At 55.0% G+C, this 23,420-nt stretch overlaps 1 protein-coding gene across 4 annotated transcripts in view; it reads right to left on the bottom strand.

The window, feature by feature from the left end:
• Window positions 1–608: 608 nt before the first annotated feature.
• The window catches only part of GRIK5 (glutamate ionotropic receptor kainate type subunit 5), a 48,943-nt gene continuing 26,131 nt past the window's right edge, over window positions 609–23,420 (bottom strand). For all 4 annotated transcript variants that reach the window (XM_082608130.1, XM_082608128.1, XM_082608129.1 and 1 more), the window contains 8 exons: window positions 11,788–11,901; window positions 11,491–11,600; window positions 10,906–11,079; window positions 8,417–8,582; window positions 7,642–7,867; window positions 5,691–5,819; window positions 5,476–5,597; window positions 609–1,602 (listed from right to left, as the gene is read on the bottom strand). In XM_082608130.1, the coding sequence (XP_082464256.1) occupies window positions 1,174–1,602; window positions 5,476–5,597; window positions 5,691–5,819; window positions 7,642–7,867; window positions 8,417–8,582; window positions 10,906–11,079; window positions 11,491–11,600; window positions 11,788–11,901 (1,470 nt within the window). In that variant the 3' untranslated portion in view covers window positions 609–1,173. The remainder of the gene's footprint in view (window positions 1,603–5,475; window positions 5,598–5,690; window positions 5,820–7,641; window positions 7,868–8,416; window positions 8,583–10,905; window positions 11,080–11,490; window positions 11,601–11,787; window positions 11,902–23,420) is intronic.

The raw sequence follows: 23,420 nt of genomic DNA, 5'->3' as shown, positions 1-23,420 counted from the left end.
CAGACCCACCCTTCTCCCCGCTCAACCAGCCCTCGGCCTACCCCGCCCCACCTCCTCCCTCCCCCCGACTGGGATTTCTCACCTCCTCTCTTGGGGGCTGGGGAGATACGTTTTCAGCAGAAACACAGGATCACAGTCACACAGCTGAAGATGGGCTCACGGATGTACACACATACACACGCACATGACTGCAAAGTCATGACAAATTACCCTGGCCCAGGCACACACTTGCCATCATACGGGCCACCCAGGCACCACCACACTGAACTGTTCGCTCACCCTCCCCTCCCCCAGCCCCATCTGGTTTCTGTCTTTCTATGTCTCCTTTTCCTGGTGTCTCCGCCTCTCCAGATCCCTGTATCTCTCTCCATCTGTCTCAGGGTCTCTGTCGCAGCCTCCTTCTGCCCTGAGAGAAGGTCAGTGGAGAAGGGCCAGCTGCCCGGACCTGGGCTGACCTACTGTCTGTGGGCAGGGCGGAGAATCGGGAGAGTGCAGGAGTGACCATCCAGTCTATGGTTCTCAGCAGACTCCCTGGAGCGGGGAGCCCAAGCCTTCAGTGCCCTCGCACCCCTAGGAAATGAGACCCGGGTATCCCCAGTTTTGGGGTTTTGTTCTTTTTTTATTCCAACGGGGACTGGGGTGTGGCAGGGGGAGGGATGGGGGCCCAACTGACCCCCTCCCTGTGGGGGTCTCATAGAAATTCCGAGGTTTCTCCCCAAAAAAAAGAGAGAAAGAGAAGAGTCGAGGGGCACCAGGGGACACCCATCTGTCCAGAGGCCTCCCACTTCTCCAGAAGTGGGGAGGGCTGCGTTAAGTCTTGGGGAGCCCGAGCAGTCCCAGGATGGGGTTCTCCCCGCGAACTGCTTTCCGCTTCCGGGAACAGCCCCTGCAGTCCTCGGCCCCTGGAGTCCTCGGTTCCTGCGCTCCTCTTGTTCGCAGTGGGGGACGGAGTGCGGGTGTCCGCGGCACCCTCTGGCGAGTCCATTAGGGGGCGCAGGCAGGTTCCGGAGCCGAGCCTCAGACTTCATCGGGAACCGAAGGCAAAATCGCGGCGTCCGGCGCGCGGGGGCACAAGTCCCGTCCCTCGCCCACCAGGGAAGCGAGGGCGGCCGGGGCCTGGGGCGAGCCCAGTCCCTGCGGTCAGTCCGGTCGCCCGCCCGGCCCCGCCCGTGATCACTCGTGTTCGGCCAGCTCGCGGGGACCGACGGGGCCGGGCCGGGACCGGGGCGGGCTGGTGGCTTCAGCGGGGGCGCCCAGGCCACGCGGGGGCGCGCCGGCTCCGGAGGCCCGCAGCGCCTGGATGCGCCGGCACTCCTGACAGACACGCACGTGGGTGCAAGGGGTGGGGGCGGGGGGCCGGGCCCCGCCGGGCGGCCCCGGATCGTCCAGGAGGCGCTGGGGGCCCCCGTGCGCGCTGCCCGCATCCCCGCCCGCGCCGGCGGAGTAGAGCTTGCCGTTGCTGAGGCGCATCTCGCGGACGGCGCGTAGCGACAGCAGGGCCCGGCTTGGGCCTCCCGGGCGCCGGCGCCGGCGAGAACGCGACGTCTTGCGGCAGGACACCGCGTGCCGCAGCTCCTGCAGCATCTCCTGGCACACCGACACCTGGGGGCGGCGCGGGGCGCGGTGGTCACTGTCTGCGACCTCCTTGCCGCCGCCCCTCCCCCCTCCTTTCCCCTCTGCCTCTCGGCAACCTTCTCCACACCCTCCTGCTCTCCCTGCCCCACCCCTGTGTCCACCTCGCATTCTCTTTCCTGCACACCCTTTCACCTCCTCTCTTCCTTCCACCCTTTCCTCCTTTCCCATTCTCTTCCCTCACAGTTCCCTTATTACCCCGTGCTCTTCCTGTCTCGTCTCTCCACCTCTCAACTCCTGCGTCTCCTCCACCTCTCGCTCCCGTCTCCCTTCTTCTTTGGATTTGTTCTTAAATCTGCCCTTCACCTCCGGTCCACGCTCCCCTCTTCCTACTCTTTCCTCTTGCCTTTTCACTCGGAAGTTTCTAACTGCTTCTAGTCCTTCCCTCGTACTCGTTCTCCATCCTCGGCCACTGATTCACGCACGCACTATTGCCAGATGTATTTGCTGACCGCCTACTGTGTTCCAGGCACTGTTTCAGGCACTGGAGATACAGCAGAGAACAAAACAGACAGAAGTCCCTGCCCTCATGGAGGTTATATTCCAGTGTGCAGAGACAAAACATAAATATGTAAATGTAAGTTGTACGTTAGATGGTGATGAGGGCTTTGGAGAAAAATTAAATTGGGAAAATAGGTGGGGGTGTGGGTGGGGAGTGATGCTGAATTTTGAGGCGGGTCTTTAGGGGAGACTCAGAGAAGAGGACCTGCAAGTAGACAAAGGCAGTGCAGGATGAGCTGCGTGGGGCCTGGCAGGAGGGAAGGCAGACAATTCAGCTGGATACAGGTGTGAGGTGCTGCAGGAATGTGGAGCAGGTCAGGGTGGCCAAGGTGCGGTGGGCAAAGGGGAGAGGGAGGAGATGAGGTCAGGGGAGCAATGGGGGCCGGCTTGTGTAAGGCCCAGAGGCCACTGTAAGGATTTGGCTTTTACTCTGAGCCAGACGGGAGCCACTGGAGAGTTTTAAGCATAGGACTGCTGTGCTTTCACAGGATCGCTCTGGAGCTGTGTTGAGAACAGACTGTAGGGAGGTCAAGGGCAAGAGCAGGGGGCCCACTAGGAAGCTGCTACGATCACCAGACGGGATATGGCGGTGGCTGGACCACAGTGGTGGTGGTGGCCAAGGAGGTGAGAAGGGGTTGATTTCTGGGTATATTTCAAAGGTGGAGCCAACAGTTTTTGCTAAGAGATCAGATAGAGGGTGTGAGAAAGAGAGAGGAGTGAAGGGTGACTCCACGTATTTTGGCCTGAGCAACTGGAATGATGGCACCGCCTGATGGGTGGGCAGGAGCTCTGTGTTGGCCACGTGATGTCACGTACTACCTGGTGGACATCCACGTGGAGATGTCAAGTATGGAGCTGAATTTACAAACGTGGGTTCAGGGAGAGGTCCCTGTAAGGGATACACATTTGAGGGTTATGGTAGGCAGCCTCCATATCCTGCCCCTGGGGTGCTCACACCCTTGTGTACTCCCCTTTGCCTTTGTATGGGGTTCACTGTGTGACCAACAGAATAAGGCTAGGTCAGCTGACATTTTGGCTTCTTCCTGACTCTCTCTTGCATCACTCGCTCTGGGGAAACTCAGCTGCCACGGCGTGAGGACACTCAAGCGGCCCTACGGAGAAGTCCCTGTGTGAGGAACTGAGGCTTCCTGCCAACGGCTATGTGAATGAGTGTATTTTTATTCTCTCTATCTTAGGATGTTTTGACATCTGAAACATCTTGCTAGCCAGGGAGAGACTGCCCTCCCAGAGCTAGCCAATTGTTAGGGATAGCAAAGGGCTGGGAACCTGCCTTTCACATGAAAACCAACCAATCCTGAGTCTATACGCCCCCTTTATCTGACTCTCACACACCAAGCCAATATTTCCCCTGCCCTAAATCAACCCAGGGCCGGTACCAGACAATTAGAGACCACCCCACTAGTCCAGAGCCTGCTGACAGTATTCACACTGCCCAGTCCTAAGCCGTTTCCTTAGCTGCCTTGCCTTTCTCATGGAAACCCCAATAAAGGCTCTGCCCTAGGTTTCTCTCTCCCTTCTTCTGCCTCCTGACCAAATCTGGTGCTTTCCTTGTGGCCCTATCGTGGTAGGCCCCCTCCTGTCAGGTAATGTAAGTAATAAATTCTTCTTTCACTGGCATTGGCCTCTTCTGCTCAGTCACTTCCATAAATTAAAACCCCACAGGTACACTTTGAGACAGTGAGCCATCCTGGAAGTGGATCCTCCAGCCCCAGTCGAGCCTCCAGACAACAGCAGCCCCAGCCAACATCATGACCATGACCTTACCAGAGACACTGGGCAGCCAGAACCACCCAGCTAAGCTGCTCCCAGATTCCTAACCTATGGACACTGTGAACTGAGAGAAGTTTGCTGGTTTAAGTTGCTAAATTGGGGGATAATTTGTTACATGGCAAAAGATAAATAATACAGGAGTCATCAGCACACAGATGGTCTTACAAACCATTTGGCTGGATGGGATCGCCAAGAGAATGGAGAAAGAGAAGAGAAGAAGTCCAAGGATCGAGCCCTAGGGCGCCCCAACAAAACAGTGCCAGAGAGGTAGGAGGAAAATGAGGCAGGAGCAGGGAAGAGAGGGTTGTGAGGAGGGAGTGACCGGCTGTGCTGAAGCCCATGGCTGCCTCACGATGAGGAGGCCGGAGACTCAGGCGCTGGATTTCAGATGCGGAGGTCACTGGTGGCAAGACTGGCTTCAGAAGAGGGGTGGGGACAGAAGCTGGATGGGAGTGTGTCCAAGAAGGAATGGGAGGACAGAAACTGGAAACAGCAGAGGGACACACCCTGTCAAGGCTACAACAGAAGGGGAGAAATGGGGTGGTGACTAGGAGGGGAAACGGGGTCCAGAGAGGGTTCCTTGAAGATGGGAGAAATGACAGCACATCTGTATGCTGCCGGGCTTGATCCAGTAGAGGGAGAAAAGTGGATGATGCTGGAGGGAAGGAGAGAACAGCTGAGGAATGTCCTTGGGAAGGCGAGAGAGGAGGAGACGGGGCGCATGTGGAGAAGCCTTAGCGAGAAGCGTGGATGTTCATCTAGAGTCACTAACGGGGCGAGTGGAGAAAGCAGGAGGGTCGCCGGATGTAGAGGTGGGGCTTGGCATGCTTTCCGACTCCTCTGCTTTTCTCAGGCCAGGAGAAGCAAGGTCACGGGCTCAAAGCAAGGAGGGGGAGGAGGGGCTGGAGGCTGGCAGAGAGAGGGAAAGGTTGGAGTCGCGGAGGAGCACGGGGGCCCGCGGGGTTAGCACTGCAGGAGTATGGCTGGGGACCACCATGCCCGCGTATGGGCTGAGACCAGCCAGCAAGTCTGCCTTCCTGCTGTCGCATTCCGCTGCATTCTCCTTGCCCCGTCTCTCCTCCTGTTTCTTCGTGCTTTACCGCCTCATTCTTTCCCCGTATCCTTCTCTCTCTGCCCCTCCGCACTCCTTCCCCTGCAGCCTCATCTCTGCCTGCGCCCTCTTCCCCCCTGTCCTTCCTCATGTCTGTGGACCCTCTCTCCCGTCTTCCGTCTGCTCTCGCCTCTTTTTTTTTTTTTTCTGGCCGCACCGCGGCTTGTGGGATCTTAGTTTTTTCCCCCATCAGCGATCGAACCTGGGCCCTCTGCAGTGACAGCGCAGAGTCCTAACCGCTGGACCGTCAGGGAGTTCCCCGCTGTCACCTCTTCATGGACCTCCTGGACCCCTGGAGTCGCTCTGATCCTCTCACGTCCCCAGCTCCCAGCCCCCCAACCCTCTCAGTCCTCCAGTAACGGCTCCCAATGCCATAGTCTTCACACCCCCTGCCCCTGGGGTCCCACTTCTTCCCACACACCCTTCGCCAGCCCCCTCACCTCTTCTGACTCTGCCGACCTCCGCGTGGACCATATGAATTCCATGACTGCCACGAAGACAGCAATGATGAGGCCACAGATGAGCACAACAAAAATGCCGCCGATGTTCTCCATGCCCAAGCCTGGGGGTGGAGGGGGAGAGCCAGGGGTTGGGCTGTGTGGGCCAGGGGCGGCAGGGGCCTTTGGGAAGGGCACGGCGTGCAGGGGTGACTGACCTTTAGCTCGATGGTCCTCTTCCTTGGGGCACCGGCTCCCCTCCCACCACTTGCGCTTTAGGATCTCCAGCCGGTTGTTCTCCTGAAGCTGCAGAATGGCCAGTGTGATCTCATCCCGGAACGGGGAGCCTGGACCGGGCACACGGTGGGGTGGACGGTCATCGGGACACTGGAGCCCTGCCTGCCCAAACCCCAGATGTTCCCTCCCCTCTGCAGCTGCTCTCCTCCCCCCTCTGCCGCATCCCCAGCACCTTCCCTGCCCACCTTCAAATCTGACTACTGCTCGCCACCTCCCCTGCAACCAGCCCTGGGCCAAGCCCCCACTTGTCACATTTGTCACCGGTCCCCCTCCCTGTGCCCCCCCCCACTCTCTCCCTGCCAGGCTCTTCTCAACACAGCAGCCAGAGGGACAATTTCAGAAACATAGCCATAGATCACGCCTCTCTGGTGCTTAAAACTCTCCAATGGCTCTGTTTGCAGCTAGAAAAAAAAATCTTCAAATATTCAACAAAATTCTGCATTCACTGGTCCCACCACCTGGGGCTCCCTTAGAACCTTTGCCTCTGCCTGGAATGTTCCTTCCCTCACTTCACTCAGGACTCTGCTCACACAGGGTGCCTCAGGGGCTCTTCTCTAACTCTATTTTAAATGACGGCAAGCACCCCACTCCCTGTCCATTCTTCCCCTTACTTACTTCAGAGCAGTTGGCACTGCTTGACATCACATTATAAAGCTACGTGTTTACTGTCTGTCTGCACCCCTAGTAGACGGCTGGAGGTGGGGGCTGAGCAGCTAGCTCCCCGCTGTGGCATCCCAGCACCCAGAGCAGTCCTGGCACACAGTAGGGCATCAGATCTGCCAAGTGAACGAATCCCAGCCACACCTCTCCTCTGCGTGGCCCCAACCCTGGACCACCTCTCTCCTCTCTACCCTCAGATCCTCCCCTTAAACCATCCTTGGGCCCCAAACATCCCACCCATATCCTACCCTCTACTCATTTCTTCATTCACTACTATAATTCTTGAGCATCTACCAGGTGCCAGGAACTACGGATACAGGCAAGTGGGGTGATTGGTATTTATCAGGCACCTACTATGTGCCAGACCCTTGGTCTACAGAAGTGTATTTAAGTCTCACAATAATCCTGTGAGGCACGTGTTACCACCCTCATTATCCGCATGAAGCAGGTGACACTCTTGCCTGAGTCAGGGAGGAAGCTGGGATTTGAATCCAGGTTGTTGTGACTCCAGAGCCTGTCCCTCAAAGCACCAGGCTATACTGCTTCCCTGATACAGCACTGACCCTACCACAAAGCTGCTAAGATTTGGGGTAATTTGTTATGTAGTCAAAGCTAAGAAATGCAGTGGTCATCACAATATAGATGGGTTTAAAAGCCGAAATGCCAAAATTTGGTAGCAAAATTGGTGGTGAGTTTCCAGCACCAAGCCCTGGAAAAGCATGTCCAAGCCTCCCTGGCAGATCCATCCATCATTCTTCCTCCCTCCCTCCTTCCCTCTCCCTCCCTTCCACCCATCCAGCAACATCCATTATGTTGCTGGAGCACTTGCTCTGAGCCAGGCTGTGGGTTTGGTGCAGAGAATATGAAGTAAATAAAACCAGGTCCTCACCCTCGAGGGGCCCTCGGACCCACGGGGGAAGACAGCAAGCCTCACGGCTCACACGCACTCACTTGTGCACAGTACCACCGGGTTCTCCCAACAGCCCTCCAGGGCTGGAGCTGATCGCTCCTAGGCCTGTTTATAGGCAGGTGGAGGGCGCAGAGGCCCAGGGAGGCGGCGTCACCTTCCCAAGGCCACACAGCTAGGAGGCCACACGCAGCACACCCAGCCTGCTCGGGAAGGGCCTGGCCTACTCCCTGGGCTGCTCACACAGCTTGGTTTCAGCTGCCTGGGGACCCACGGCCTCCCACGCCGCCCCACTGCCGCCATACCCAGCGGCATGCCGATGCCGTAGCCCTTGGTGTCGAGGAGGCCCCCGATCTGGGTGAGGTTGCAGTTGAGGCGCCGGTGGTACTCATTCATGGTGGACTCGAGCAGGAAGGCGTAGCGGGAGTTGAGGACGCGGGCGATGCCCTCCTCTGTGCTCTTGACAAACACGCTGGGCTGCTTCGACTGCATGTAGTTCCACATACGCTGGTACGTCTGGTACCGTGAATTCTGGGCAGAGGGCGCATGAGGGGAAGATGGGTGAGGGTCTTTCCACTCCTGCCTTTCCCCTGAGCCCTGTCCCCTGCCCTCTAGAAAGTCTCTCTCAACCCGAGAGAGCGGGGAGACCAGAGGAAGACAGGAAGGGCCGAAGACAGAGGAGACACACAAGACAGACAGACTGCTCAAGGCCAGATCCAAGCCAACCCCACACCCACCAGCCCAGCGAGGATCCTGAGCACCGAAGGCTTGGGAAGAAGTGGCCACAGCCTGTTTTTCAACCCTTTTTCTCTCTTCCACCCCTGGGCCTCGGCTCGGCTTGACACCCAGCCCTGTCTTCCCAGTGTTCCCAGGCCTTATTCAGAGAAGCTGGGAGCAGATGCTCAACCATATATACCCAGGGCCCAGCCTGCTTCAGGGAGACCTGCGTCCAAGCCAAACGGGACAGCTTACTTCCTACGGGCCCCGCGGGAACCTTCTGAGGAATGCACTGCCCTACCCTGAGCTTCTGTGCACAGCGGGGATCCCGAAACCAAGCCTGGGTGGCTCCGGGGGCCCCACCTGAAAGAAGGTCATGGTGGAGCCAGCGTGGATCGTGCCGTACTCAATGTTGGTCTGGTCCGCCAGGTCGTCGGCCGACTCCACGGGCACCTCCATGCGCTGCACGGTGAGGAAGGCAGCCAGGTTGGCCGTGTAGGAGGAGATGATGATCAAGGTGAAGGCCCACCTGAGGGGTGGGAGGGGTGAGCTACAGGTTGGAGCCACCACTGCCACCCTGCCCCTGTGGCCATGCGCCCCACTGGTGGTGCCCCCCTCAGTGACCCCAGCATCTAGAAGGCTGACTGCTGACTAGTGGAGGGGCTGGGAGCATGGAATCTGGAGCCAGATTCCTTGGGTTTAAAATTGCTTCCAGGGCTTCCCTGGTGGCGCAGTGGTTGAGAGTCCACCTGCCGATGCAGGGGACGTGGGTTCGTGCCCTGGTCCGGGAGGATCCCACATGCCACAGGGTGGCTGGGCCCGTGAGCCATGGTCGCTGAGCCTGCGCGTCTGGAGCCTGTGCTCCACAGTGGGAGAGGCCACAACAGTGAGAGGCCCGCGTACTGCAAAAAAAAAAAATTGCTTCCAGAGGGCTTCCCTGGTGGCTCAGTGGTTAAGAATCCGCCTGCCAATGCAGGGAACACGGGTTCGAGCCCTGGTCCGGGAAGATTCCACATGCCGCAGAGCAACTAAGCCTCGTGCGCCACAACTACTGAGCCTGTGCTCTAGACCCCGAGAGCCACAACTACTGAGCCCGCGTGCCACAACTACTGAAGCCCACGCGCCTAGAGCCTGTGCTCCACAACAAGAGAAGCCATTGCAATGAAAAGCCCTCGCACCACAACGAAGAGTAGCCCCCGCTCGCTGCAACTAGAGGAAGCCAGCACACAGCAACGGAAGACCCAACGCAGCCAATAAAATAAATAAATAAATAATAAAATCTTAAAAAAGAAAAAAAATGCATGCTCTTTAGCAAACCACTTCCTCTCTCTGGGTCTCGATCTTCTAATCCTTAAAACCAGAGAATATTCCTTGTCCTAAGCATGCTCCTTGGCTTTCTGTGGTTCTAATGAGGAAAAGGAGCTGAGAAGAGTTATATGAACTGCAACCAAGCCCAGCTGCTATTTCAAAGATAGGGTGGCAAATGTGAGTGCTTATGGAAGCCAGGCCAGAAAGTGACTGAAGGGGGACTTCCTGGCGGCGCAGTGGTTAAGAATCCGCCTGCCAATACGGGCGACACGGGTTCGAGCCCTGGTCAGGGAAGATCCCACAGGCCGCAGAGCAACTAAGCCCGTGCGTCACAACTACTGAGCCTGCGCTCTAGAGCTCTCGAGCCACAACTACTGAGCCTGTGCACCACAACTACTGAAGCCCGCGCGCCTAGAGCCCGTGCTCCGCAACAAGAGAAGCCACCACGATGAGAAGCCCGCACACCGCAGTGAAGAGTAGCCCCTCCTCGCTGCAACTAGAGAAAGCCTGCGTGCAGCCACAAAGAGCCAATGCAGCCCCCCCAAAAAAAAAATTAAAAAAAAAAAGTGACTGAAGGAGGGAGAGAGGACTGAGGCCAGTGGAACAGGCATCGACGCCAGGTGGGAATGCCACCCGAGCACTACCAGATCTCCCAAATCTTTGAGAAAAGTGAGAAATCTGAATTTGGGGAGTTCCCTGGTGGCCTAGTGGTTAGGATTTCGGGCTTTCACTGCTGTGCCCCGGAACAAAGATCCCGCAAGCCACGCAGATTGGCCAAAATCAAACAAAACAAAAAGAGAAATCTGAATTTGTAAGTGAATTTACCCAATTTTTAAATGCCAACTAATTCAAAAACTTTTAAACTATGGGCCAGACACCACCAGTTGTCAGTGTCTGCTCTCTGACACCTAGGTTCTTGGAGCTTGTCTTGGGGGCAAAATAAGTTCCGTTCAAAATAAGTTACTGGGTCTGGGTGATTCCCTGGCAGTCCAGTGGTTGGGACTTGGTGCGTTCACTGCTGAGGGTCCGAGTTCAATCCCTGGTCAAGGAACTAAGATCCCACAAGCCATGCGAGGTGGGGCCAAAAAAAAAAAGTTATGGGATCCATGTGGGACTTTGAGGGAGGTATCCCTGTCTGGGGCCTCAGCCTCAGCGTCTGGACAGTGAAGGCTGTCCTGGTTTAAGGATTCCAGTGTCTCTGTGACTGCCCAGGCAATGTCTAAGACAGCAGTAACAAGGCCAATACTGTCCTGATTATAACCCCTCAGGTCAGCAGAAGCACTTTCTCATCCCTTAGCCACACCGAATCCTTACAACCTGAGACATGGGCATTTTTATCCCTGTTTTTCAGATGAGGAGACTGAGGCATGGAGACCCAAGGTCACACAGCCAGTGAGTGGCAGAGCTGGGGCTCAGCTGCCCCCACCCCATTTCCTGTCACACAGCTGGTGTGGGACAGGGGAATGGGCCCAGGCCTCAGAACCCCCCCCGCCCTCCTCCCCACCTCCGCCAACCCCGGTTGGGGCAGACAGGCAGCCTCTCACCAGACTCCGCTGACGCAGCGTGTGGACAGCGCCCGGGGCATGATCTCCGAGCCCTGCTGCATGAAGCCCCCCACGGGGAACCAGAGGCTGTTGCCCAGCGTGTACTGATTCTCCAGGATGTGGGGACGTGCCCGCAGGCACGGATGCGGGTTATACCACTCATAGGGGCTCAGCCTGTGGAGAGACACGGGGAATGGGGAGAAAAAGGAGAGGAACAGAGGAAAGAGAGAGCCACCGTGATCAGAAGAGATGGGGGGACAAAAACGGAGGGGAAGAGAGACAGAGATGGACAGAGAGAGACACACACACACAGAGAGAAACAGAGACAGTGCAGGCAAAAGGGGAGGGAGACAGAAAGAACGGGAAGGGGAGAGGCCCAGAGAGAACCACGGAGCAAAAGTCAGAACCACAAGAAGGAAATACAGAGACAGGGCCAGAAAGGGAGAAGGGAGGGTGCAGGGAATCCAAGGCCCCAAGTGGAGGCCGAGGATGGTCCAGACAGACGACAGAAAGGTCAGGCATGGAGACCCCAGCTCGTGCTTCCTCCCCGCCCTCTCCTTCCCAGGCAGCAGGTAGTGGACTCACCTGGCGGCCAGGAACAGGACGCAGCTGACAGCCAGGTAGGCCAGAAGCATGAAGAGCCATACAGCAGGGGAGAAGGGGTCCAGGAAGGAGAAGTAGCCAGGCTTGCGGCCCTGGTGGGAGACGGAGTGAAAGAGAGCCGGAGTCACACAGACCTGAGCCCCTCCCCCAGCCCCAGGGCCCATGAGCCCCACCAGCCGATCCGAGGTCCAGCCCACAGCTTCTGCCTCCCTTGGGTGTCCGGCCCCAGCACCAGCCCCCACCCCCACCCCCACCCCCACGTCTCCAGGGGAACCGTACCATGTGCACGCGGTAGAGGATGCTGATTCCCAGGGTCATGAAGGGTTTAGAAAAGTCGATGACCTTCTCCCGCTCAGCTGTGATGGTGAACGCAGCCACAGCCAGGTCTGCCTTCTGCTGGAGGGAAAGCGGGGCGGGGGCAGATGGGCAGGCCAGGGAGACAGATGGGCAGTTAGAGAGAACGCACTGAGGAAGCGACTTAGAATATCAGAAGCTGAGAGAGAGGCAGAGAGAGGACAGCAGAAGGAGCCAGGGGACTGGATCCAAGAGTGCACCTCGGGGGCTTCCCTGGTGGCGCAGTGGTTAAGAGTCCGCCTGCCGATGCAGGGGACACGGGTTCGTGCCCCGGTCCGGGAAGATCCCACAGGCCGCGGAGCAGCTGGGCCCGTGAGCCATGGCCTCTGAGCCTGCGCGTCCGTAGCCTGTGCTCCACAACGGGAGAGGCCACAACAGTGAGAGGGCCGCGTACCGCAAAAAAAAAAAAAAAAAGAAAAGAGTGCACCTTGGGCCTCCAATTGGACCCTTGTCATTTCACGTCTGCTGTAAGCGGCTCCTGTGGCCTCCTTCCTGCCCGGCTGCCCTGTCTCATCCAATCTCTCCTGCTCCCCAGTCAAGTTCATCATTAAGACCCTGCTTTATAAAACCTACCGCTGACCCCCACCACTCCCACCATGTCGGTGTCCTGAAGAGAGAGCCTGAGATTGGAGTTGAGATGCCTGGACGCTGACCCACTCAGGACCCTCTTGGAGCCTTGGTTTTCTCTTCTGTATGAACAATGAACAGGTAACATTTATCAAGTGCTCCATGCTAGATGCCACTTTATATAGATTATCTTGTATAATCCTCTTAACAGCTCCCTGAGGGCCACTACTAGGCCCATTTTATAGAAGTGGAAACTGAGGCTCAGAGAGGAAAAGGCACTAGGGAGTAAAGGCAGGGGCTGGGGACCATAAAGCAGAGACACGACCTCCACTCTCCTGCCCCTGGCAGACACCAGGGACCTAGATGTGTGCATGAAGCCACCCCTGACACACAGGACCATGCCTGGCTCAGTTGAGATAATGAACTCAGGAGAAGCTGCATGTGGTCTTGAGTCGGGGAGGGGTGGCTGGGGTCCAGGTCTGAAGTGGTGAAGGGTGGGTAGTGGGTGGGGTATGGCAGAGAAAAGGGTATGTGCTGGGGTCTGGCTGACACAATGGAATGCCTGACCCAAAGGGGCCATCTCGCTCTTGCCCAAGTGGACGTCAGCCAGTCGTTAGCTGTGGGCAGGACACAGGCTGGGAAAAAACCTGGCACTTCACACACACAAACACACACACACACACACACACACTGCACACGTGAGCACTGTACACGGTCAGGTCTATACCACCAACATGTGCACACCATACCATGTCCACACATGCGTGCCCAGACACAGGCTGACCCAGTGACATGCTGTCCACATGGACTCAGGCAGACAAACACGTGCACTGTACAGGAGTGATGACATCGTGGGGGGCATTCCCTAGAGGCACAGTGCACACACCCGAACACGTGGCCTCACGTGTGCACATACATGACAGAGGGGGCAGGGTGCTGGGAAGGGCTGGGAATGGGAGTAGAGAGCCCTGGCTTTGCCCCAAGCTCACTGGGTGACCAGGGGCAGGGGCTTCCATGTCTCTGGGCCTCAGTTTGGTCCTCTGTAAAATTGGGGGGGAGGGGAGTGAGCTGTCTCCTGGGTTTGGAACCCAGCTCCCAGGATGCCTCTTCCAGGCATAATGATTCCATCGCCCAGGGCTCAACCGGGCCCCAGCACTGACTCCAAATTCAAGTAGAGCCCTCCCCCTGGGGCTGAAATAAGAGTCAAGGTCCTGGATCACTGGCCTGGGAGGAGGGACACACTCACCCCCCAAGGGGCTGAGACTGAGACCACATGCGGTGGTACAGACTGGGACAGAACTGGGGTGGGGAGAGAGGGCACAGGCCCCAAAGATACTGCAGAGAGGTGGCACAGGCTGAAAACAAAACCAAGGTCGGGGAGAGATCCCGTGGACCCAAAATGACATCCAGGGTCTAGGAGAGAAGAGATCTGAAAGACAATTCGATGTCAGGGAAAGAGGACAGACCCAGAAGATTAGCCAAGAGTAGAGAGAGACATCACAGGTGAAACAACTACGGCAGGGTGAGAGAGAGATGGCACGTCCCCAAGGCAGAATCCAGAGGCGGCCACGTGTGGCAAGGGCCCAGAACACACCGGATTCAGAGCCTACCCCTGGGAATTCCTGGGTGTTGAGAGTAAGGAGTGGGTTCCCCCCCTCTTTTTTTTGGCCACACCCCACGCTTGTGGGATCTTAGTTCCCCAACCAGGGATCGAACCCGCGCCCTCGGCAGTGAAAGAGCAGAGTCCCAAACACTGGACCACCAGGGAAGTCCTGGTTTTCTCCTTTCTTGTGCACTTGCCACTCTCGTGACTAATATGTGAATCGCTGGGAACAATGTCAGCTAATACAGGAATCTTTATTTTTATGCACCCACAGCAGGTCTGTCCTGGCAAAGGACAGCCTCCTCATTGGGCCCCTGCCTCTGCTCATAACACCCCCCCATCCAAAATGAGAGTCACCTGTTTAAAAACCCTTGGGTGGCTTTCCCACTGCACCTAAGACAGTGTCCAGGGTGGCTGGAGCAGAAAGGGGGGTGGGGTGGGAAACGTAGCAGAGTGGGGACCAGAGCCCTGCAGGGCCTTGCAGGCCAGGGGAAGGGGGCTGGATTCTACCCCAAGGGCAACAGAGGACATCACATCAGAAGGTGTGAGCAGCGGAGGGTGACGTGATCTGGCCGCCCTGAGAACAGACCACAGGGGCAAGAGTGGAAACTGACTAAAGATGCCCACAGAGATGCTGGGGGCGGGGCCAGTGGAGGTGGAGAGGAGGTGGTCCGATTTGAGATGAATTCCGAATGGAGGACAGACAGATCCTTAAATGCTGCAAGTTCTAGACTCCTCTCAGAGTCTTTGAAACCCCTGCCCCCTTTCCACCTCCTCCTCTTCCCCCTTCATTTCCCAAAAGGGACACCTGTTCCTTAGAGAAGACTTCCCTCCCCAAGGGAACCCTGACAGTTTAATCTCTGGGATGAAATCAGGAAGAATCCAAATGATAAGCCACCTGTAGAAATGACAGGGGGATTGTCTAAACGCCTAAACACCAACCAAAGCACTTGTGACTGTCCCCCTGCCCCAGCCCACCCTGTACACCAGCTCTGTGCAAACCACCTGTGCTGTGGCCATCAGCTCCCTGACAGGCTCTGCCAACAGGGGGCACTAGAGGAAGGCTGCAAGGCTGGAGGGAGGAGAGTTACCTGCTCCTTCTGGTCTACTCTCGGGTCCCCAGCCTTTCTGCACCAAAGGCAGCAGCATTTCTTCCACGGGGCAGCAGACAAGTTCAGTCTGCAGCTTCCCAGCACTTGCAGAACCAGCCTCGCCCAGCCCTTCTTGGGGCACCAGCACCAGCTGGCGCGTGCCCCCTCCTCGGGGTCTGAGTTTCCGCCCCACAGAGCCCTTCCTCTAAGTTTCCGAGTTTCAGCTCTTCTCTGCTCCTTCAGAACTTGAGACAGAGCCACTTCCTGCCTTGCTGCCTCCTTGATGCCTGAGAGAGAGCAAGGGTGTGTAAGCTACGGCCCTCAGGCCAAGTCTAGACCATCTGCCCGATTCTGTAAATAAAGTTTTATTGGAACACAGCCAGGCGCACTTGTTTAGGTATTGTCTACAACTGCTTTCCACACAGTGGAAGAGTTGAGTAGTGACAGGACGACCTGGAAGCCGGAAATATTTACATGTGGCCCCTTGCAGAAAAACTGCTGATTCCTGCCTTGACTTCAGCTTTTACCCTCTCAGTTAACTAGTTAGCAACTTTATTCCTAGTAAATAATTCTCTTCATTCAAATATCTGGGGACTTCCCTGGTGGCCCAGTGGTTAAGAATCTGTCTTCCAATGCAGGGGATGCGGGTTTGATCCCTGGTCAGGGAACTAAGATCCCACGTGCCACCGGGCAACTAAGCCCACGTGCCACAACTACTGAGGCTGTGCGCCACAACTAGAGAGAAGCCCGCAGGCCACAATGAGGAGCCTGCACGCTGCAGCGGAGAATCCTGCATGCCGCAACAAAGATCCCGCATGCTGCAACTAAGACCCAATGCAGCCAAAAATTAAATAAATTAATAAATATTTTTTTAAAACCCACAAATATCTGGAGTGATTAGTTTCCCGGTAGACCCCTGACTGATGCAAAAATGACAATACCCAGGTCACATGAGTGCTCAGGTCACAGGGTCACTCACTGTCCATGGGTAGGTGTTCAGTGTCTAGCAGGGCCCGGTAATGAGCAGTTTCTCAAAAGGAGAATAGTATCTGCAGAAAACAGCATGATTTGCTTCAAAACCCTAGAGGTCTGCATGCGAGTCACCTCTTAGTGTCTGCTTCCCTATTTGCCACCAGCACTCTACATTTCCCAGGATCTGCCAGGTCATCAGGCCCAGGTGGCAGATCAGCTTGCATGAAGCCAGGACCTGCTGCAGAGCTTTTGCATGCTCTGGGCCTCCCTCAAAATGAAAAGCCTTACAGGTTGCTTGGTAAAGGGATTAAAGCAGCACACACAAGTTATACCCAGGTATAAGTTGTTGCTCAAATCCAAAAAACCCACCAAATATCCGCAATACCAGACAAAGAGCAAAGGTCTGAGTTTCAACTCTATTGGGAACCTCGTCTGAGTTTCTAAGGTTTAATCTTTCCAACTTCTTCCCCTTTCCCCTTAGCCCTCAGGGTGGTGGCTGCTTCCTCCAGCTGCTACCTTCAGGATCCATTAGATTTCTTTTTACTCTTTCAGTTAGTGGGTTAACAACTTTACATCTAGTTAACAATTTTTTTTTTTTTTTTTTTTTTTTTTGCCTGCACTGCGTGGCTTGCAGAATCTTAGTTCCCTGATCAGGGGCTGAACCCAGGACCTAAACAGTGAAAGCATGGAGTCCTAACCACTGGACTGCCAGGGAATCCCTAGTAAACAATTCTTTGTATTAAATTCTCTCTGTTCAAATAGCTGATAAGAGGGGAAATCCCTGGCGGTCCAGTGGTTAAGACTCCGAACTTCCACTGCAGGGAGCACGGGTTCGATCTCTGGTCAGGGAACTAAGATCCCACATGCCTCGAGGTGCAGCCAGAAAAACCCCCAAAAACCAAAACAAAACAAAGAAACAAACAAAAATAGCTGATATGATTCTGTTCAAGTAACTGGTGCTGTTGTGTCTCCAGATTGGACACTGACTGACTGATATCAGCCGTGCGTTTATTGCCAACCTCCTCACTAAATGCTATTTCAGGCTCATAAGATCTGATTAGCAAAATGTTGCCAATGTGATGGACCAGCATCAAGAGACCAAGTTCTCGGTGTTCTATATCGGGGTCCCCAACCCTGGGCCGTGGACCAGCACCGGTCCGCAGCCTGTTAGGAACCAGGCCCCCCAGCAGGAGGTGAGTGGTGGGCGAGCAAAGCTTCATCTGTTGCTGCCCATGGCTCCCCATTGCTCGCATCATTGCCTGAACCATCCCCCCGCCAGTCTGTGGAAAAATTGTCTTCCACGAAACCAGTCCCTGGTGCCAAAAAGGTTGGGGACCACTGGTTTGTATGATGGCAGAAAGCAAGAGAGTCGATGTCAGCCTGAGGCAAGACTGAAGGTTTATACCCCTAGCTTCCGGTGGTCCTTGGAAAGTGGTTTGGAGAAAGAGCATTTGCTGGATCAGTAGCTCACACCAGCTGCCCACGGCTGTGTTGACTTGCTCCAGTAAAGATACTTCATTTGGGGCTTCCCTGGTGGCGCAGTGGTTGAGAGTCCGCCTGCCGATGCAGGGGACACGGGTTTGCGCCCCGGTCTGGGAAGATCCCACATGCCGCGGAGCGGCTGGGCCCGTGAGCCATGGTCGCTGAGCCTGCGTGTCCGGAGCCTGTGCTCCGCAACGGGAGAGGCCACAGCAGTGAGAGGCCCGCGTACCGCAAAAAAAAAAAAAAGAAGAAGATACTTCATTTGGGCCAGCATCTGCGATTGGAGTCACCACCTGATTGCATTTACAAGAATCCACAGTCATTCTCCAAGATCCATCTGCCTTCTGCACGGGCCAAACAGGCCAGTTGAACAGGGATGAGATCACTACCCCTGCTTCTTTCAAGCCGTTAATGGCAGCACTAATCTCTGCAATTCCTCCAAAGGATGTAGAATTGCTTTTGGATTACTATCCTGGGAAACAGGGAGTTCTAGGGGCTTCCACTGGCTCTTTCTACCGTAATGACCCTGACTCCACGGGTCAGAAAGCTTATTCCAATTATACAACCAGGACATGGAAAAACACAGGGTGAGTCCAAGGGCCTATCAGGCCCACTCTGAGTGGAACTTGGGCTCAGACTCCATTTATCACTTGGCCACATAAGCCCTACCGTGGTCCACCAGACAAAGCAGGAAAAATCAAAATGACTTGCCATCTATGAAAATGACAGGAGGTTGTCTGAATATCTAAAAATCCATCAAAAGCCTCAGTGCCAAGAAGGAGCTTGTATAGAAACTGGTGTTAAAAAAGAAAAAAAAAAAAAAAAGAAACTGATGTAGTCTTTCTGGAAAGCAGTTCAACAGTATATAACAAAAGCCATATGAAGGGTTTTCCTCTTTCACCTGGTAATTCTGTTGAGATTCAATCCTAATCAGCTACAATGCAAGCCAAGCTTTCGTGCATAAAGATGTTTGCTTATGGTTGTTTATAACAGCACAAACAAACATCTAAAAATACCTGGAAACAACTAAATATAAAAAATGCTTCAATAAATTACAGTACATCCACATGGGAGTTAATATGCAGCCATGTGACATTCTGTTTAGGTTAAAACAATGAGATATTTTTAGCCTCTCAGATTGGCAAAGGTTTTTTTTTTAAAAGATTGATAATACCCATTGTTGGCAAGACTGTGGAAAATTTGACATTCTCGTGAACTTCTGGTGGAATATAAATTGGTGGAAGCTTTTTGAAGGACCATTTGGCAGTATATACTTAAAAAACATTCATACCCTTTGAACCAGTGTTTCCACCACTTGGAACTTATCCCTCAGGAATACCCCCACCAATCCAATTGATGGTAGCATTGTCTATGCCTGCAAAAACTGGAGACCACCCAAATATCCATCAATAGTGGACAAGTTAAGTAAATAATTCATGCTCAGTCACACAAGGAAATCCTTTTGTCTCCCCCTTGAATTTCAAATAGGCATCTCAAACGACCCTCGCCCAGAAATAATCCTTATCCCCCCGACCCCCGACCCCACCAAGCTTCTCCTCCTATATCCTCCCTATGGTGGAAACTGGCCTGGCCATTGGCCCAGTTGCTTAGCCAAACCCTGAGTCACTCGATTCCTCTCACCCTCTGGCACACATCCCACCTGGTGGTACACGTGACACAGCTACCACTCGAGCACAAGCCAGCATCTTGTCTCTTCCACACTTTCTAAAGGCCTCTGAAATGGACCACCTTGTCTCTACTCTTGGTCCACTACAGTTATTTCTCAGCAGCCAGAGTAATCATTTTTAAATGATTTTGAAATTAAATCAAGGTCCTATATCCATACAATGGAATATTAGTCAGCCCTGAAAAGGCAGTACTCATCATTTTACAACGTGGATGAACCTCAAGCACATCATGCTGTGTGAGAAGCCAGACACAAAAGGCCACATATTGGCTGATTCCATTTATATGAAATGTCTAGAGTAAGTAAATCCATGGAGACAGAGAGCAGAGTGGTGGTTGCCAGGAGCTGGGGAAGGGGGGAATTGGGAGTGACTGCTTAATGGGTTCGGGTTTTCTTTGGGGGTCATGAAAATGTCTTGGAACTAGATAGAGGTGATGGTTGCACAATACTGTGAATATACTAAATGCCACTGAATTTGGTTAATTTTATGTTATATGAATTTCACCTCAATAAAAAAAAAGAATAAACAAATTAGATCATGGCACATTCCCTGCTTAAAACCTTCCAGTGACTTCATAACACAATAAAAATAACATCCAAAAAGGAGAAAGGGACTTCCCTCGTGGCACAGTGGTTAAGAATCTGCCTGCCCATGCAGGGGACACAGGTTCAAGCCCTGGTCCGGGAAGATCCCACATGCTGTGGAGCAACTAAGCCCGTGCACCACAACTACTGAGCCTGTGCTCTAGAGCCCGTGAGCCACAACTACTGAAGCCCGCACGCCTAGAGCCCATGCTCCGCAACAAGAGAAGCCATCACAGTAAGAAGCCCAGGCACCTCAACGAGGAGTAGCCCCCACTCTCTGCAACTAGAGAAAGCCTGCACACAACAATGAAGACCCAACGCAGCCATAAATAAATAAATAAATAAAAACAAAAGGAGAAAAAAGGGGGGGCGGTTGATTCCCTGGCCGTCCAGTGGTTGGGACTCGGTGCTTTCAATTCTGGGGTCCGGCTTCAATCCCAGGTCGGGGAACTACGATCCTGCAAGCCACTTGGCTTGGCCAAAAAGAAAACAACAACAAGAACATCCAAACTCCTTACCTGCAAGACCCCGGTAACTCGGGCTCTGTTCTGGGACCTCCAGCTTCCCCCTCACCCACTCCCCACAAAACTCTGTGAGGGAGGGAACATCATTCCCACTTAAAGAGGGGAAACTAGTTCAGAGAGATGAAGTGGCTCAGCAGGGACCACACGGGAAAGGGGGCAACCTGAAGCTGGCTCTGTCTGGCGTCTAATCAGCCCACAGCTGTAGTGGACACCGTGGTGGCCGCCCAGACCCTCCTTCCGGATCAGGCACTCATGGCCCCAGGTGTTGATGGCTGATTGCTCTGTAGGTGGAAGAATCCCTTTGCCCCAGGTCCTGACCCTCCCCGAGGACAGCCCTCATCCAATGACGTGTTGGTGGGGGGCATAAAAGCCTTCCCCCTTACCTCAGGGGGATTTTTTTTGTGCATGTGGTACCCGGGCCTCTCACCGTTGTGGCCTCTCCCGACGCGCAGGCTCAGCAGCCATGGCTCACGGGCCCAGCCTCTCCGCGGCATGTGGGATCTTCCCGGACCGGGGCACGAACCCGTGTCCCCTGCATCGGCAGGAGGACTCTCAACCACTGCACCACCAGGGAAGCCCAGGGGGATGTCTTTGATGGCCATCCCAGCTCCAGAGCTGCCCGTGGGACGGCAGAGGCCCAGTCATGACTGCAACACAGCTCAACTCCTCCCTCTGCCCAGGCCTCCTCCTCCACTCGCTGTTTTCCAAGGGCACCGCACACACCTGCCTGCTAATCTGCACCTCGGAATCTGCTTCCTGGAAACCCGACCTAAGATATCTGCCCTGTCCTTACGGGCCAGACCGGAGGGCCCCGGGGGGTGACAGCTAAAGCCTGTGAGTGATAGGTGAGACTTGCCTCGTACAAAGATCCTACTGGAGGACAAACTGGAGTGGAGAGAGACGGGAGGCCAGGAGGCCTGTGAGGAGGCTGGTGAGAGGGGCGGGGCCTGAATTCACAGCGCGTCGGTGATGGCGGGGAGAAAGGTAATTCCAGCAGTGGCCACTGGGTGGAATAAATGGACCATAATTCCAGACTGGCCTACAAGCCCTGAGCCTGGCCCAGGGTTGGGGGTGGGGGTGTGGCTGGGGGGGATGCTGGTGCCCTGGGCCGTCTTCCATCTGGAAGTCACTTGTCAGCTCTGGGCCAGCCTGCTGAGGTGCCAGCCCTGGCTCTGCCTGTCACTAGCCGTGTGGGCTGGACAGTATCTTGGTGCCTTACTCTGTCCATTAGAGAAAACTGGGCAAACACCAGGACTTCCTCAGGGGGTGCCCGTGAGGAGTCAAGGAGTTAACACAAGTTCATACAGTTCGGACAAGAGCCTGGCACGGCGTGAGCACCACCTTGACCACTCTAGGCTTCCCAAGTACCTGCTGGGTGTCTGGAAAGGACACAGGCCTTGGGTCAGTCACAGCTGGCTGCAGCCCTGCGTGCTGGGGGCAAGTCCCTTCACTACTGAGCCCCTGATCTCACATCGGTAGGAGGGCAGTGATCCTCTGGGCCAGGAAGGATTATCAGAAGAATTAAGTAACACTTGAAAAGTTCCTGGCACGTGTCGTGAAGTCCACAAACAGCAGCTGCCGCTGCCACGAGGACGGTGCTGAGTATCTGTGCGAAGCTCAGTGTACTTGGCCATCCCACAGCAGGCAGCTGAGCCTTGGAGAGGCCAAACTCCACCCATCCTTTGCACTCTCAGCCTGCTCCTCCTCCAGTGTTCTCTCCCTAAATGTCATCGCCATCGCCCAGCTGCCCAAGCCAGAAACAGAAGGAACGCTCACGTCCTCTCTCCTCCGCCCCCGCCACAGGCGGTCACCAAGTCCTGGCCCTCTCCAGCCTCCCCTGACCTCCCCGCAGGCCATCCAGCAGCCCCCATGATTCTGTTTCCTCATGTGAGCCAGCTCAGCCCTTTGTGTGCAGGGGGTACATCCCATGGACCTCTGGCTGCGGGGGCCAAAGTCTTTAACCCTAAAAGCAAGGCCAGGCCAGGCCACTGAATCCCCAGGGTGTATCACAGGGCCTGGTATACAGTAGGCACTCAATAAATACTAGCTGGCTGGAGGACGGATGAACGCATGAATGTATGTATGTGCTGGCAGGAATAACACTGACAGTGATAGAAAGAGAGCACAGGCACACAGCACCCACTACCTGCCCGGCCGTGTTCCAAGCCCCTACATGGATTAACTCCTTTCATGCTCACAACAGTCCCCTGTGCTAGCATTTGTTATTTCCCCAGTTTTACAGGGAGGTTATGTAACTCACCCAAGGTCACACAACAAATGCTCAGCAGAGACTCAAACAGGACTCAGGACCACAAGAGCAGTAACCAATGAGAAAAGCTCCCAGCCCTGCTATGCTCACCCCAGGCACCTTCACACCAAGTCCTAAGGGAAGGCTCGAGGCACAGGGAGTTAAGACTCTTGCCCAAGGTCATACAGCTGTGAATAGGACTTCTTTGTTGACGAATAAACAGATGTCCAGTTGAATAAACAGATGTCCGGTTGACGGTGACTTTGGTTGGGGAGGGCTGCCCTCCTGGAGTCTTATTTCTGGGGGCCCTGATGAACAAAAGTTCTGAGCTTACGAGACTGGGGACCAGGCTATGGCAATGAGGTCACAGGGAAGCCTGCCAGCGAGGTGGGCGTCTGGCCACCAGCTCCTGCCTCCTGTCTCCTCAGGCCCTGGCTTCAGCCTCTTGAACCCACCCAGGGCAGAAGCTTTCAACCAACTGGCTGCCTATAGGGCAGTGCCTTGGGCCTGCCAGCTGGGTGGGGTGAGGGAGACCGAGCCACCAGAACCCGGGGGACACCCCCAACCTCTGTCTCCCCCAGAGCAGCTCTGCTTTGTCCAGGGCCCTGCAGTCAAAGGCTCTGCAGTCAAAACAACTTTCGAAAATCAGTGCCTTACGGGATACACATCCTTGTCAAGCAAAGTGGCCTTTTTGCGTCTCTCCTGGTGACATTCAGGGGCTCAGGAGGGTGAGAGTCTCTGACGCTGTCAGCCAAGTCCAATGTCAAGGCCACTCTGACCATTTGTGGCCACAGGTCCT

Source organism: Mesoplodon mirus (assembly GCF_964341445.2).
Source record: "Mesoplodon mirus genome assembly, chromosome: 19".
Lineage (NCBI taxonomy): Eukaryota > Metazoa > Chordata > Mammalia > Artiodactyla > Ziphiidae > Mesoplodon > Mesoplodon mirus.
This window is presented reverse-complemented; position numbering and strand designations above follow the sequence as displayed.